Source organism: Narcine bancroftii, chromosome 13 (assembly GCF_036971445.1).
Source record: "Narcine bancroftii isolate sNarBan1 chromosome 13, sNarBan1.hap1, whole genome shotgun sequence".
Taxonomy (NCBI): domain Eukaryota; kingdom Metazoa; phylum Chordata; class Chondrichthyes; order Torpediniformes; family Narcinidae; genus Narcine; species Narcine bancroftii.
In genome coordinates, this window is record NC_091481.1 from 2,871,341 (window position 1) to 2,886,892 (window position 15,552).

Consider the following 15,552-nt stretch of genomic DNA (forward strand, 5'->3'; position numbering starts at 1 on the left):
TGAAGACACCAGAGACCTTCAAAAATAAATGCAACATCTTTTTGAAAGATTCACCTGTGGGATCACACACCAGCAGATTCAAGGTCAGTTTCATTCCCTCTGTTATCAGACTCCTAAACAAACCTCAGCTTGCCTTTCCCTTTTTATTTTAGCAGCTCTCTCTCCCTCTGTATATGTACTGCACTGTCTCGTGGGGAGATCTGGGATTTATGTGCAAAGGTTGTTGAAAGGGACATGACAAGATGAGAAAGTTGTTCAAAAGAAAAACAATTGATCAGCCACAATTGGAGCACTGGCTGGTAAGTGGCACGGTGCATGGGGAATGCTTTAACAATTTCTCAATCTGATTCTATAGATGTGGGTATGTGGATCCATCCGAAAGACAGAGGAATGAAGGACTTGAGCCACGCGGCCCACAGCGCCCCTCCCCGCCCTTCCCTCCCCACCCTTCCCCCTCCCCACCTCACTGCGCTTCTCCCCCTTTCCCTTCTCCCCTCCCCGCCCTTCTCCCCACTCCCCTTCCCCGCCCTTCCCTACCTCCACCTCCCCTTCCCACCCCCTCTCTCTTTCCCTTCCCACCCTCCCCGCTCTTCCCTTCCCTCCCTGCCCTTCTCCCCTTACCTCCCCATCCTCTTCCCCGCTCCCCGCCCTTCTCCCCTTTCCTTTCTCTTCCCTCCCTGTCCTTCCCCCCGCCCTTCCCCCCTCCCCCTTCCCTCTCCCCCTTTCCCTTCCCACCTCTCCCTCCCCACCCTTCTCGCCCCTCCCCCTCTCCCCTTCCCCTTTCCCCCTTCCCTCCCCGCCCTTCCCCTTCTCCGCCCTTCCCTACCTCCCCCTCCCCTCCCCTTCCCACCCCCTCTCTCTTTCCCGCCCTTCTCCCCCTTTCCCTTCTCTTCCCTCCCTGTCCTTCCCCCCGCCCTTCTCCCCTTCCTCCCTTTCCCCTCCACCCTGTCCCCCCTCTCCCTTTCCCTTCCCCTTCCCCCTCCCCGCCCTTCTCCCCACCCCTCCCTTCCCTGTCCTTCCCCCCCCCTTCCCGCCCCCCCCACCCTTTCCCCCTTCCCTTTCCCCCCTGTCCTTCTCCCTTTTCCCCCTCCCTTTCCCTTCCCGCCCCTCTCTTTCCCTTCCTACCTCCCTTCCCTTCCCACCTCCCTGCCCTTCCCTCCCCACCCTTCTCCCCTTCCCCCTCACCCTTCCCTCCCCTTCCTACCTCTCCCCTCCCCCTTTCCCCTCCCTTCTCCCCACCCCCCTTTCCCTTCCCCTTCCCTTTCCCCTCCCCGCCCTTCCCTCCCCACCCTTCCCCCTCCCCGCCCTTCCCTCCCCACCTCACTGCGCTTCTCCCCCTTTCCCTTCTCCCCTTTCCTTTCTCTTCCCTCCCTGTCCTTCCCCCCGCCCTTCCCCTCCCCCCTGCCCTCCCTTTCCCCTCCACCCCGCCCCCCTCCCTTTCCCTTCCCCCCTCGGCCTCCCCTCCCCGCCCTTCTCCCTCCCCCTTCCCTCCCTCTCCCCATTTCCCTCCCCGTCCTTTCCCCCCCCCTCGGCCTCCCCTCCCCGCCCTTCCCCCCTCACCCTTCCCTCTCCCCCTTTCCCCTTCTCCCCTCCCCCTTTCCGCTCCCTCTTTCCCTTCCCACCTCTCCCTCCCCACCCTTCTCGCCCCTCCCCCTCTCCCCCTTTCCCTTCTCTTCCCTCCCTGTCCTTCCCCCCGCCCTTCTCCCCTTCCTCCCTTTCCCCTCCACCCTGTCCCCTCTCCCTTTCCCTTCCCTCCCCTTCCCCCTCCCCGCCCTTCTCCCCACCCCTCCCTTCCCTGTCCTTCCCCCCCTTCCCGCCCCCCCACCCTTTCCCCCTTCCCTTTCCCCCCTGTCCTTCTCCCCTTTCCCTTCCCACCTTCCCCCCTCCTCCCTCCCCTTCCCCCTCCCCTTCCCCCCTCCTCCCTCCCCACCCTTCCCTCTTTCCTTTCCCCCTTCCCCCTCCCTTTCCCTTCCTACCTCCCTTCCCTTCCCACCTCCCTGCCCTTCCCTCCCCACCCCCCTTCCCTTTCTCCCTCCTCGCCCTCTCTTTCCCTTCCCACCTCCCTCCCCCTCCCCCTTCCCCTTCCTACCTCTCCCCTCCCCCCTCACCCTTCCCTCTCCCCCTTTCCCCTTCTCCCCTCCCCCTTTCCGCTCCCTCTTTCCCTTCCCACCTCTCCCTCCCCACCCTTCTCGCCCCTCCCCCTCTCCCACTTTCCCTTCTCTTCCCTCCCTGTCCTTCCCCCCGCCCTTCTCCCCTTCCTCCCTTTCCCCTCCACCCTGTCCCCTCTCCCTTTCCCTTCCCTCCCCTTCCCCCTCCCCGCCCTTCTCCCCACCCCTCCCTTCCCTGTCCTTCCCCCCCTTCCCGCCCCCCCACCCTTTCCCCCTTCCCTTTCCCCCCTGTCCTTCTCCCCTTTCCCTTCCCACCTTCCCCCCTCCTCCCTCCCCTTCCCCCTCCCCTTCCCCCCTCCTCCCTCCCCACCCTTCCCTCTTTCCTTTCCCCCTTCCCCCTCCCTTTCCCTTCCTACCTCCCTTCCCTTCCCACCTCCCTGCCCTTCCCTCCCCACCCCCCTTCCCTTTCTCCCTCCTCGCCCTCTCTTTCCCTTCCCACCTCCCTCCCCCTCCCCCCTTCCCCTTCCTACCTCTCCCCTCCCCCCGCCCCCTTCCCCCTCCCCATCCTTCTTCCCTTTCCCCCTCCCTGCCCTTCCCCCCTCCCCTTCCTTTCCCTTCCCCACTTCCTTTCCCCCTCCCTGTCCTCTTCCCCGACCTTCTCTTTCCCTTCCCACCTCCCTTCCCTTCCCTTTCCCCTCCACGCCCTTCTCCCCACCCCTTCCCCTTCCCCCTCCCCCTTCCCTTCCCCTTCCCCTCCCCCCTTCCCCCCGCCCCCCTTCCCCCCGCCCCCCTTCCCCCCGCCCCCCTTCCCCCCGCCCCCCTTCCCCCCGCCCCCCTTCCCCCCGCCCCCCTTCCCCCCGCCCCCCTTCCCCCCGCCCCCCCTCCCCCCGCCCCCCCGCCCCCCGCCCCCCCGCCCCCCGCCCCCCGCACCCCTTCCCCCGCCCCCCTTCCCCCCGCCCCCCCGCCCCCCCGCCCCCCTTCCCCCTTCCCCCCTCCCCCTCCCCTTCCCCCCTCCCCTTCCCCCCTCCCCTTCCCCCCTCCCCTTCCCCCCTCCCCTTCCCCCCTCCCCTTCCCCCCTCCCCTTCCCCCCTCCCCTTCCCCCCTCCCCTTCCCCCCTCCCCTTCCCCCCTCCCCTTCCCCCCTCCCCTTCCCCCCTCCCCTTCCCCCCTCCCCTTCCCCCCTCCCCTTCCCCCCTCCCCTTCCCCCCTCCCCTTCCCCCCTTCCCCCCTCCCCTTCCCCCTCCCCCCCCCCTTCCCCCCTCCCCTTCCCCCCTCCCCTTCCCCCCTCCCCCCCTCCCCCCTCCCTCCCCTTCCCCCCTCCCCTTCCCTCCCCTTCCCCCCTGCCCCTCCCCTCCTCTCACCTTTTTCAACCTGAAACTTCAACAATATCTTGGCCCCTCTTCATTCTATAGAATGAAGATGTAAGAACTAGGCAGCACAACTTTTTTAGCTTTTGCTCAGCTACTGATTTGCATCTAGAACAAGCTGCAGGGGTTTCAGTCAAGGCAGATTCAACTGTGCTCAAATATGAATAGCTGAGGTAGAAGAAACTCCATTTTCAAAGGAGGGGTTAGAGGAATGGGACTGGCTGGATAGTGTGACGGTCTCTGGCAGGGGCATTGTAATTTTGTGATGAAGGCAGCTCCAATGCTGACAGAGAGTGTGTAGGGAACTTTTGCTTGTATTCTAAGCAAATGACAATTTACAAAATGGCTATTTAGAGTAAAGAAGTCCGCTTCTGGAAGCTCTAAAGTTGGCACCATTACATGTTCATGTAATGCACCATTGTATTTAAAAACATTCCACCTTTCCATTTTTTACATAGTACATGGAGAATTTCCAGATATTAGAATATTGTGCGTTTCTTCAATTGCTAATTTGCATCACCCTTACAGAAGTTGGCACCCAACTATCTGCAAATCGAGTCCAGAACCACCTGCTCCTCAGTCTGACAAAACACATCACTTCTGTAAATAAAGAATAGTTCCGGAACGCAGTAAGGACACAGTTGTAGACGTACAGTTCATTCCGCAATCCTCACACTTTACAAATAACAATATTTAAATCCACATTTCAAACCACGATGGAACCAAATATCGTCATTATTTTGCGGATGAAGGCCAAAGCACTTACAAGTAGTCAGGAAAAGTAGTAACAGTTTTTAAGAAAGTAAGTTGTGGGCCTTCTCAGTCATCAAGCCGAACCAAGACTTTTCTTAACGTCCTTTTAGGAAAAGGTTCTGGTCAGGATGTCTTGATGCTGTTCCTGGTGCAAAGTCCCAATGCCAACTGCTGGCACTGCAAGAGCTGGCCGACTTACCAACTTCAGCTAGAAACAAATTCAAATATCAGAAGAGTTCATCTCATATCTCATCAGGAAACAGTAAAGATCAATAAATGGTTATCTAAAATACTAAGATGATTTGCGGTATTGTTAGTGTAGGGGTGGCACAATTCTATTACAGCGCATGGGACTGGGGTCCAAATCTGTCGTCTGTAATGAGCTTGAACGTTCTTTCTGTGGCTGCATGCCCCTGGGTGCTTCAGTTTCCTCCACTGTTCAAAAAAAGTACCAAGGATTGTCAGTTAATTGGGCAGCATGGGCTCGTGGGCTCGAAGGGCCTGTTACTGAGCTGTATGTCTAAAATTTTAAATTTAAAAACTTCACAAGTTTAAAGGATCAAAGAACTATATCCAACAATCAAATCCAAGTGCAAGAATACCCATTGGCTTGATCGCACTGGACAACAACATTTTTTTTTAAATGGTTTTTTTCTGAGGGAAAAAAATTGGGGATTGTGATAGACAACTTCAAGCTGAACACAAAGATAATTTCAGATCTGTATTATCATGTAAGAAGTTGGAGAAACATTAAATTTAATTGAATTTAGCATATTGATGATGTTGACACCATTGTTCTCAGATTGACAGCAAATGTTACACAACAAATGTGAGAAGCCCAAGGTTAGTCTTGGTCACCAATTTTACAACTGAAGTAGAGCACATAGCCTTTTTTAAGAGGTGCAGTCATGTTGCGTCTTTGAGCCTTTAAAGTCTATTCGCCACAAATGTAACAAAATGTATCACAGCTGTTGTGACATTGACAAGATATTTCTGTTGTATTGAATCTTTCTGAAGTCAATCAATGCTATTGTTAAGTACATTCACTGTAGAACATGTGCATCAACATGCATCCAATCTATATCAACATAATGTACAGCATCTGTATGTGTCAGCTGCTTTTATAGCCTGTCTGCATCTGTCCTGTCTAAACATTTGCAAAGCACGTACACTAAGTGCATGCCTAGGCATGCATGGACTGAGTAAAACAGCTTGCTTTGTGGGCAATATATTAGCAGACTTAAATATGACAGGAAATCACAAAAATAGGTTATATCTTAAAAAAAAGACACATGGTAGAAAAATGTTAGTTAGATACACCCAAAAGTGTTCAAGGAACTAAATTTCCATTGTTATTTAGTTGTTTGTGGTCCAGAAATTGCCCAATCAAGATCCCAAATGCACAGTGCTGCATGGGGACCTATTCTGTATGAGAGTCTGGTCTGGAACAATAATGCAAAGGTCAAGTTATCACTTTCAACTAAACTTGGCTTCCCCAATGTCCCACCACTGCACAGATTGTGCAGGAAGGGGGCTGGTGACTGGATTTAGACGGGAGAAGCTGCATACCCCAACTCCAGGGGACATCAGATTCTTTCCACTGCTGAGACCGGTCGGTGTTTATGGGCTGCACAGTTCACAGGCCTCGCACAAGATACAATCACGCACCAGTCCCATTTAACAGTGTTACTTAGTGCAACACATGGTCCAAAATGTTTATAGTCTTTGATCTAGTTTCAGGAAGTGGATACATTGGAGCATTTGGGGATTTTAAAAAATTCTGATGCACGGCACACCATAAATATAGTAATACTGCCAAGCTTTTCTTTTGTGCCTTGGATTAACTATATTTTTCACAATATGGGCTCGATAATCTGCATTTCACCTTTCAACTACATTTGCAGTCAGCATGGGTCCATGGCACTTCGAGGAAACTCCCAGCTACAATTCACTGTCGTTACCTTGGCCTAGTGACTGACACGTTTTGTCCTCCCTCCAACTCTCAAACACCCAGCCTGTTTTACCTCTCACCTGCGATTTCCACCCTTCATACTTTTGTAAGCAGAATACAAATGGTTTTAAAGATGCTATCGTGTGCTTTAAACTCTTTAAAAACCTCCAAAAACATATAACCTTTTAAAAACCTCTAAGAAAAATTTAAACTATTACTTGGTCTGCAGGAAATCCAAAAACTTTTCTTTACTATTCAGTTGCCGCTTTTGATTACAACTGCAGTAAAATCCCTGTGATTCAAGTAACCAGAAAATTGCAGAACCTTATAAAGTAGCGCCTCCTAGTGGCCAGTTCACCACTCCCCGCAATCTCAAGCAACTGGAAAAATTCACTCAATCCTCAGAGGTGCCTGAACCCGGAAGTTTTACTGTATTACAGTAATGGTTAACAAATGCACATTGTAGTTGAATGACAAAGACTCTGAACAAAGACCAGTGTCAAGTCCCTGTCCCCCACACTTAGGGAGAACTTTGGCACAAACATGTTTGCAGTCAGAACTCAAATTAACCACAGTGGTAATACAGCTTCGTTAAATAACTTCACCGTGCATCTTGGCGCCTCACAGTTTGGCGGGCAGCAACCTGCTTTGAAGAAGACCGCAGAGCCCACCTCACTGACAAAAGGCAAAGGAGGAAAAACCCAACACCCAACCCCAGCCAACCAATTTTCCCCTGCAACCGCTGCAACCGTGTCTGCCTGTCCCGCATCGGACTTGTCAGCCACAAACGAGCCTGCAGCTGACGTGGACATTTACCCCCTCCATAAATCTTCGTCCGCGAAGCCAAAGAATAACTTCCTTAATGGATCCATCGTGCTTTACTACACTGACTACTTCAAAGGTATTTTGATTATAAAATACAAAGGACTTTGAAGTCTCAAGAGGCCCTTCATTTTATCTAATTAACAAGCTATCAATTATTAGATATTGGAGCAGAAATAGGCTTTCAGCCCATCGAGTCTGGCCATCCATTCAATCATGAGCTGATCCATTTCCCCACTCAGCCCCACTGCCCGGCCTCCTCCCCATAGCCTTTGATGCCCTGGTTCCTCAAGAACCTCTCAAACTCTGCCTTAAATACACCCAATGACCTGGCCTCCACAACCACCTGCAGCAACAAATTCACCACTCTCTGGCTAAAGAAATTCCTCCCCATCTCTTCTAAGTGGACGCCCTTCAATCCTCGAGCTGTGCCTTCTTGTCCTAGACTCTCCCACACCATGGAAATCAACCTTTCTACATCTACTCTGTCCATGCCTTTCAACATTCAAAATGTTTCAATGAGATTTCCCCCCTCCTCTCATTCTCCTAAATTCCAATGAGTACAGGCCAAGATCTGTCAAACACTCCTCATATGATAACCCTTTCATTCCCAGAATACTCTGTGAACCTCGTCTCCAACATCAGCACATCCTTTCTTAAATGAGGAGCCCCAAAATGGTCACAATACTCCAAATGAGGTCTCTTATGAAACAACTGGAAAATTTATTTTCATGTTTGTGCAAACTGACCCCTCAAGTTCCACAATTGTAAACAGAAAACAGAATGAATAAAACTGCTCAAATCCAAGCCCAGAAAAGTTAGTTAAGGTAGACTATTATAGGAAAGTATTTCTCAACTTACCTCGCATCCTAACTGTTTTTCAAATCTGGGGGCTACATAAAACCACGGGCCCATGTTCTGCGGCTCTTCTTGACTCCATATAAATTCTGAAAATTAATTTCCTAATTTAGTATTTATAATATTTATAAAATATCAAAAATGTTCAGGCTTTCTTCTTTTGTTATCACTGGTGAATTAAAACTCTGATAATGTCATTTTCTGGACGATTGGATGCAACTCCCTATTAATTCTGCCCCCCCCCCAAAAAAACAATTTAATTTGCCTTTTTTTTGTAAATGATGCACGATATTTAAATGTTTCCACATGGGAAACAGGATCATGGTCTATTTAAGTAAAAACACAGAGATGCTGGAGGAACTCAGCTGGTCTCGCAGCGTCCATAGGAGGTAAAGATATATCACTGACGTTTCGGACCCGAGCCCATCCTCAAGGTGTGAGCTAAAAGCAGACAGGCCCCTGAAGTTCTCCTCTCTTCAAAGGGAGTCCTGTGAGAGCCTCTCTCACTGCTCCATCTGCAGTCTCAGTGTAAAAAAAAATTCTGTGTTCCCTTAAAGCTCCCGCCTCAATACGAATTACGTTTTCTCTCCAATGTCAAAGAAATCTTATAGTTCTTTACTAAAACTTACAAAAATGTAGACCAAGTTTAAGGAGATGTTAAACTGACTAAAAGCTGGTGTAAATAACCCATTCCCAACCTCCTTTGGTTTTGTCTTCTCCAACCCACACTTCATCAACAGGACTCCTTCACTGATTTCCACCCCCCCCCCCCCCCACAAACTTTGTGTTTATCTGGACCCATCTAATAGTGTCTCTCCCGCCACATTGTCACCTTCCATATTCAGTACCAATAGCCTTTTTCCCAGATCAACCCAGTTTCCTACTCTACCCAACTCCTTTTCCAGGTTTATTGTCATACATGACATCACAATCAGCCCTGAGATCCTTTGGTCTAAGGGTGAGGCAAATTACAACTTACTGGTAATGCAAAAAAAAATAATCAGTATATACATGTAAGTGAATAAAGAAATGTAAACAAACTGCAATAAAGAGAGAGAAAAAAAATCAATAAAGTGCATAAGTACGAGTCCTTAAATGGATCCCTGATTGAGTTTGTTGTTGTGGAGGGGTAGCAGCTGTTCCTGAACCTGGAGGTGTGAGTCTTGAGGCACCTGTACCTCTTTCCTGATGGCAGCAGTGAGAACAGAACGTGTGCTGGGTGGTGCGGATCCTTGATGATTGCTGCCGCTCTCTGATGGCAGCGTTCCCTGTAGATGTTCTCGATGGTGGGAAGGGTTTTTATCTACTATGTCCTGGGCTGTGTCCACTGCCTATTCCAGGGCTTTTTGTTCAAAGGTATTGGTGTCCCCATTCCGGGCCATGATGCAGCCGGTCAGCACACTTTCCACCATGTGTAGAAATTTGCCAGGGTTTCTGGTGTCATACCAAACCTCCACAAAGTCCTGAGGAAGTAGAGGTGCTGACGTGCTTTTTTCACGATGCCATTAGGGTGTTGGGTCTGGGTAAGATCCACCGAGATAGTGAGTCCAAGAACCTAAATGTGCTCATCTCTCCACCTCTGGTGATGACTGGATTGTCCATCCCTGGCTTTCCCTTCCTGAAGTCAACTTGATTTCAGTGACATTAAGTGAGAGGTTGTTGTTGGGGCTCCATTTAGACAAGTTTTCAATCTCCCTCCTGTACGCTGACTCATCGCCCTTAGAAAACCCACCACTGTAGTATCGTCAGCAAATTTATTGATGGTGTTGCTGTCGTATCGAGCCCAGATGTAAAGTGAGTAGAGCAGGGGGCTAAGAACGCACCCCTGTGGTGCTCTGGTACTGATGGAGATTGTGGAGGAGATGTTCTTACCAACCTTCACTGATTGAGGTCAGTTTTAAGGGGATGATGGTGTTAAATGTCAAACTGTAGGGATGGGTTAGTCAGTTTGCTGGTTGGGGGTGTTGTAGATAGTGTGGAGAGCTGTCAGAGGTTACAGCGGGACATTGATAGGATGTAAAATGGGGCTGAGAAGAGGCAGATGGAATTCAATCCAGATAAGTGTGAAGTGGTTCATTTTGGTCGGTCAAATATGATGGCAGAACAGTAAGATTGTTGGCTGAATGGAGGAGCAGAGGGATCTTGGGGCCAAGTCCAATAGGATGTTCAAAGCATCTGCACAGGTTGACTCTGTGTATTGGCCTTCATTAATCATGGGATTGAATTTCGGAGCTGAGAGATAATGTTGCAGCTCTATTAGGACTCTGGTCAGACCCCACTTAGATACCATGCACAGTTCTGGTCTCCTCACTACCGGAAGGATGTGGAAGCCATAGAAAGGGGGCAGAGGAGATTTACAAGCATGTGGCCTGGTTTAGGTAGCAGGCCTTATCAAAACAGGTTCAGCGAACTCGGCCTTTTCTCCTCATATGGAAAACGCGATATTTGGGCCAAGGAAAGGGGGCGGGTCAACAATTACACGAGTATATACAGTATTTGCAGAAACAAATTTTAAAAATGAGCGAAGCCCCAACACTGCCCGTGACCTGAGCTCAACCATTCAGATCAAACTACCAAAGCTTCAGCCACGGAAGCAACCCAGCCGGCAACATTTTATGGTGTAGTAGTGGGCTGCACTGATCTGCAACCGAACCGGGTCAGGGAGGTGCAGGCTCGCAGTGTGGACCTCTCGGCCTCTGATCCTTCCTGGTAATTATTTTCAAGTCACTGAAGCATCCTGACCTTTTGCAGCTTTGAACATCTCCATTTGCAGCTGAAGTTGTTCCAGTGGGAAGGGGCACAGCTCCTCTATCCTGACCAAGGCCGTGTTCTGGGCGGAGGGCAGCGAGTCTCGGTGTTTAAGCAAAGTGTAATAGTGTTTTCCAGAACACATCACCACCCGGGTCACACTGCGTTAAAAAATAGGGAGTTTTAATCAAAACAACTGCAAAACAATGTAATACAACTTGTAAAACAAATTAAGGAAGTAATGAGTGATGAGAGGCAATAATGGAGGAGTTTTGGGGAAAATACTGGACTGTCGTCTTCAATAGATTCTGAATTCTGTTATTGACACGACACGTATCGTGATATCAAACTTCAATTTGTAAAATGTCTGTTCCACAAACTTCGAGGCAAAATTCCAATTAAATTTATTTCTATTTTCTAAAACCAATTCTGGCCGTTTAAACCCGCACTGCACAATTACACCCAAATTAACCTTCAACTCAGTCAGGAAGGGAGGAAGGGGGGAGCATCTGGGTGGAACATACAAACTCTTCACAGACAGTGCCGATTCAAACTTGGGGTGGGGGGGGTCGCTGGCGTTACAACATCATCATACTCATTGCTACGCTCACCGTGCCACCCCAAATTTAAGGCAATGAAATAAAGTATTAGAGTCCTTCAGTTCTACTGCTCAGAAACAGGCCCTTCGATCTGACCTGTCCATGCCGACCAACCTAGTCCCACTTGCCTGCCTTCAGCCCATCTCCCTCTAAACCTTCCCCATCCATGTACCTGTCCACAAGCTTACAGAGGTTACAGTTGTCCCCGCCTCTACAACTTCCTCTAGCTGATCGTTCCACACACCCTCCGCCCTCTGTCCCTTTTAAATCTTAACCCTCTCACCTTGCACCAATTTTCTCTCGTTTGAGATTCTCCTACCATAGGAAAAAGACAAATTACCCGATCTATTCTCATCCTGATTTTATAAACCTCCCCTCCCCAGTCAGCAAGAGAGCAGTATATTTTCTCGCTGCACCTTGGTTCACGTGACAATAAACTAGAAGTTGGTAATGGGCCACACGGGATGGACGAGAACATACAGAACTATAGTGGAAATCATTTGACGGCAGGAAGTCAAGAGACTACATCATTGTTTGCCACCAGGATTATTTGCTAAGGAATAGCACGGGCTCATCGAGGAAAGGGAAACAGTGCATCTGAATGCCAAGCCCGCAGCCTCTAGATCCCACCATCATTTGTTCCCCCTGACTACACTCGAATATCCTGTGCAATGTTACGTCGCAATAAAGCCCCGAGGAATATCAAATAAACAGACATGACTCATGCAGCTATTTAAGCTCATGACTGTAAGGTTTGATTATGCAGAGCATCTGCAGGCTATCAATATATTTAAGGTAAAACATCTGTGTTTGAAGAGCAAATAGATTGGTGACCATTATACACAGAGCAAGTTAATTACCTTTTTGGATCCACAGATGAATCTCCAATGACAGGTTTAAATGTGGTTCCAGGGGCCATATCGTCTAAGCTGGAGACTGCAGCCTACAGAATGAGAGTAAAAATCAGCATGGGTGAAAGTAGTTTTCTCACAATTAAAATGTGTAAAAAAAAATTGCAGAGTCTAACATGCCTGAACGTCACTTTCCTGCACGAACCCTCGCTTCCCTCAAAATCCAAATATCTATTTGTCTGTCTTGAATATATTCAGCAACTGAGCTTCTGTGGTGAAAGATTCCCAACACTGACATCATCCTTTAGGTTAGGGGGTGGGCAAAAAGTTCCTGCAGTTCCTACAACAGGCCTTTCAGCCCATCAATGCCAGATGCGATAACAAATTAAACCAAACTCTTCGGCCTATACACGGTACATTTCCCTCCATTCCCTGCCTTCTCCCGTGTGCATTTAAAAACCTCAAACATTTCTAACGTACCTGCGTCCCGCACATCTCATTTAAACTTTCCCTCTCTCACACAAGTGAACATCCCCTTGTATTTGACAGTTTTACTCTGGGATAAAGATTCTGACTGTCCACCCTATCCAGGCCTCTCAGTTTTACAGACTTCAAGAAGATCTCCCCGCTGCTTTATTTTAAGGAAGTGGCTTCAAAGTTTGAGATTATTTTATTGTCATGTAATAAAACAGAAAATACATTACACAAAATTTCCTTTAGCCCCACCGTAAGGCAGGTAAAGACCTGCTGTCAGCGGAAATTGCCCGGTGTTCCTTCCAATCAGAGAGAGAGAAGCAAAAGAGGGTCCCCCCAGAGTCACTGAGTGTCTGTGGATTTGTCTCCAGCCTTCAGTCCGGACTATCAGCAGCCAGAGCTCCAGATGCGCACTTCTGACACAATCAGGAAGCCTTCACCAGCTCTCCGCAGCCTCTGTGGGCTCCTCAACTCAAGTCATCAACAGCCCGCGGCCTGTGTGGGTTCCTCAGCCTCCGAGTCCCTCACTGGTCTACCTCTGCGGTCACCGTCCCGTGGGTCTCCTCCTCTGCTCCTCATCCTCAAATGGGAGATAGTCTCCACATTTCCTGGTGCCCTGCACCAGTCCTCCCCACTTCCCCGGAGTCTGCAACCCCTCGTGGCAGCTGCTGCCATCCTGGGTTCAGACCCTGTAGTAGTGGGATTTTAAAATAGGCCACCGTCGGCTCCTTTAACAGGCTGTTTAAAGCCTGTTCAGAGCCGATGGTGGTCAGACTGGGCAGTTGGGCCCTGCAGGGGAGTGCTGTGACATTACTCCCTGCTCTCTATGGGTCTGTTCCAGCATCACCCCCCCCCCCCCCCCCCCATCTTACCAGCTCTGGTTATCTAATTTATTTCCGCTTCTCCACCAACTCTCCTCTGAATGAGTCCCTCATCCCTTCCACCCTCCCTTTCTCACCAGATAACCCCCCCCCCCATTCATCACCTGCCAACCCCCTCCTCTCCCCCAGCCTGACGCACCACTGCACCAGCGAGGCAAACTGGGCTTGTAAGAAAGAATTTTCAGTTTGTAAAACAAAGCTGAAGAGAATATTTGCAGAGGAACGTTCATAAGCTCACAGAACTCGTCGTAGCCATTGGATCTGATGTTGCATGTACTCACTGGGAGACGCAGTAGCATTTTTGGAGAGGCCACAATAAGGGGCTTCCGAAAGTTTCGGATCATCTGTCGGCGCAGTAGGTGAAAATACTGGGAGGGGGTAGTGGGGTGTATGATGAACATGTTTACATTATCGCCGTCGACGCCTTCCTCCTTGCTGTCACAGAGCTGTGGATGAAAGGAGCTCGTTATCAAGCTTACATGGAAGTTCTCCCAACCGTCAAATTCTATCCCTGCTCCACGCCCACCCCCAACAACACAAACCCTCAGGTCTGTGGGTATGTATGCACATTTGTTTTTCTATGTGTGGGAGGAGGGGCCACTTTGGGGCTTATACTCAATTAGGGAGGTACAGCCCATTAAATCTAAATGTATCCGAGTGCTCCTGGCAACGGGAATGCCTGTCAGATTTCTCAGTTGGATTGTCAGAGGAATGGAAAGCCCCATCAAACGCCTTCCCCAATCTGAGCCGGATAAATGGGAACTGAGGAAGAATTGTGGGAAGAGGCTATTGCGAGAATTCGTTCCACCACCTCCTGCATTCGACTGGGACTCATTCAGTTCGAGGTGCTGCACAGGGTTCACGTTTCGAAATCCAGACGGGCGGTCATCTATTCTGAAACAGAGGACAAATGCAATCGGTGTAATGGCTCCCCCGGCCACCACAGACACACAGTGCCCCATAATACAGGGGCTCTGGAGTGGAGTCTTCAGTGCACTATCCAAAATAATTAAAGTCAATTTGCAACCCTGACTTTTGACTGTAATATTTGGAATCTCCCACATCTCCCTACAGAAAGACACGACAGCATTTACATCCACATTAGTCAAGCGTCCAATCTTGTTACACTGGAAGTCTGACGGGGATCTTTCTATTACACAATAGATTAAGGATATCAGTTGCTTTATTAAACTGGACAAAAATCAAATACACATTAAGAGGATCCACTGGAAAATTTGTCCATAAATGGCAACCCTTTATGCATTTTTTTTCTCTGAATTACGAGTGCTTTTGGACTAAACAAAAATGGAATTCCGGATGTGGACTAGAGAAGGGGTCGAGCCGCTTGTGTCACGGTGGTCCAGTTGTTTTCAGACTTCTTTGGGTCATTGCTGGGGTTTCTGGTATCGAAGGACGAGGACCGAAGGTGAAGCAGCAAAGCCGTGAGGAGTCCGGGTGCTGTGGAGCCGCACCAGAATCAAAGGATTCAGAGATGCTCTACCCTGGGCCTTGTGGGGACTCTAGAGGTCTGGAGACTGCTTTGTTCTGGGCTTCGTGATTGAGCATCAGAAACAACTTTGCACACATTATACATCAGGCTTCTATTTTCCTCAGGTCATCTGAAGAAAGGGCAGGGAATGTGAAGCCCAGCAAGCTGCTGGGCGGTACTTGACAGGTCAGGCGGCATCCGTGGAGGAAAATGGTGAGTCAGTGTTTTGGGTGTGGACCCTTCATCGAGACACAAAATGCTGTCTGACCATTTCTCTCCGCGCAAGTTGCCTGACCTGCTGAATCCCTCAATTGCTTGCTCAAGATTCCAGCACCAACAGATTTTGTGTTCGCTATTGAACTGACACACTTCCACCAATTTAGAGATTTCCAAAGTGTCTTACAGCCAACAAAAGAATCTTCGAGGTAGAGTAGAAGTTCAAAAAACCGGATGCTGGAAATCCAGACCACCCAAAAATCCGGGATTTTCGAAAACTCTGAAACTTTTAAAATTTAGTGGGATTTTGTGAGCGTGCATGCATAAGCGCCACAGATTCACAGCGGTAACGTATTCAGCAAATGTATTTACAAACACATAATAATGGATCCTGAAGTAGATAAACTTTGTGGTGTGAAGAGAAGGAAGAATGCAT

General features: G+C 49.5%; 1 protein-coding gene across 2 annotated transcripts in view; it reads right to left on the minus strand.

Annotated features, from left to right (window-relative positions):
• Positions 1-3,843: 3,843 nt before the first annotated feature.
• dhtkd1 (dehydrogenase E1 and transketolase domain containing 1) overlaps positions 3,844-15,552 on the minus strand; it is a 57,650-nt gene continuing 45,941 nt past the window's right edge. For both annotated transcript variants that reach the window (XM_069909655.1, XM_069909656.1), the window contains 5 exons: positions 13,693-13,857; positions 12,066-12,148; positions 10,601-10,767; positions 7,862-7,947; positions 3,844-4,435 (listed from right to left, as the gene is read on the minus strand). In XM_069909655.1, the coding sequence (XP_069765756.1) occupies positions 4,334-4,435; positions 7,862-7,947; positions 10,601-10,767; positions 12,066-12,148; positions 13,693-13,857 (603 nt within the window). In that variant the 3' untranslated portion in view covers positions 3,844-4,333. The remainder of the gene's footprint in view (positions 4,436-7,861; positions 7,948-10,600; positions 10,768-12,065; positions 12,149-13,692; positions 13,858-15,552) is intronic.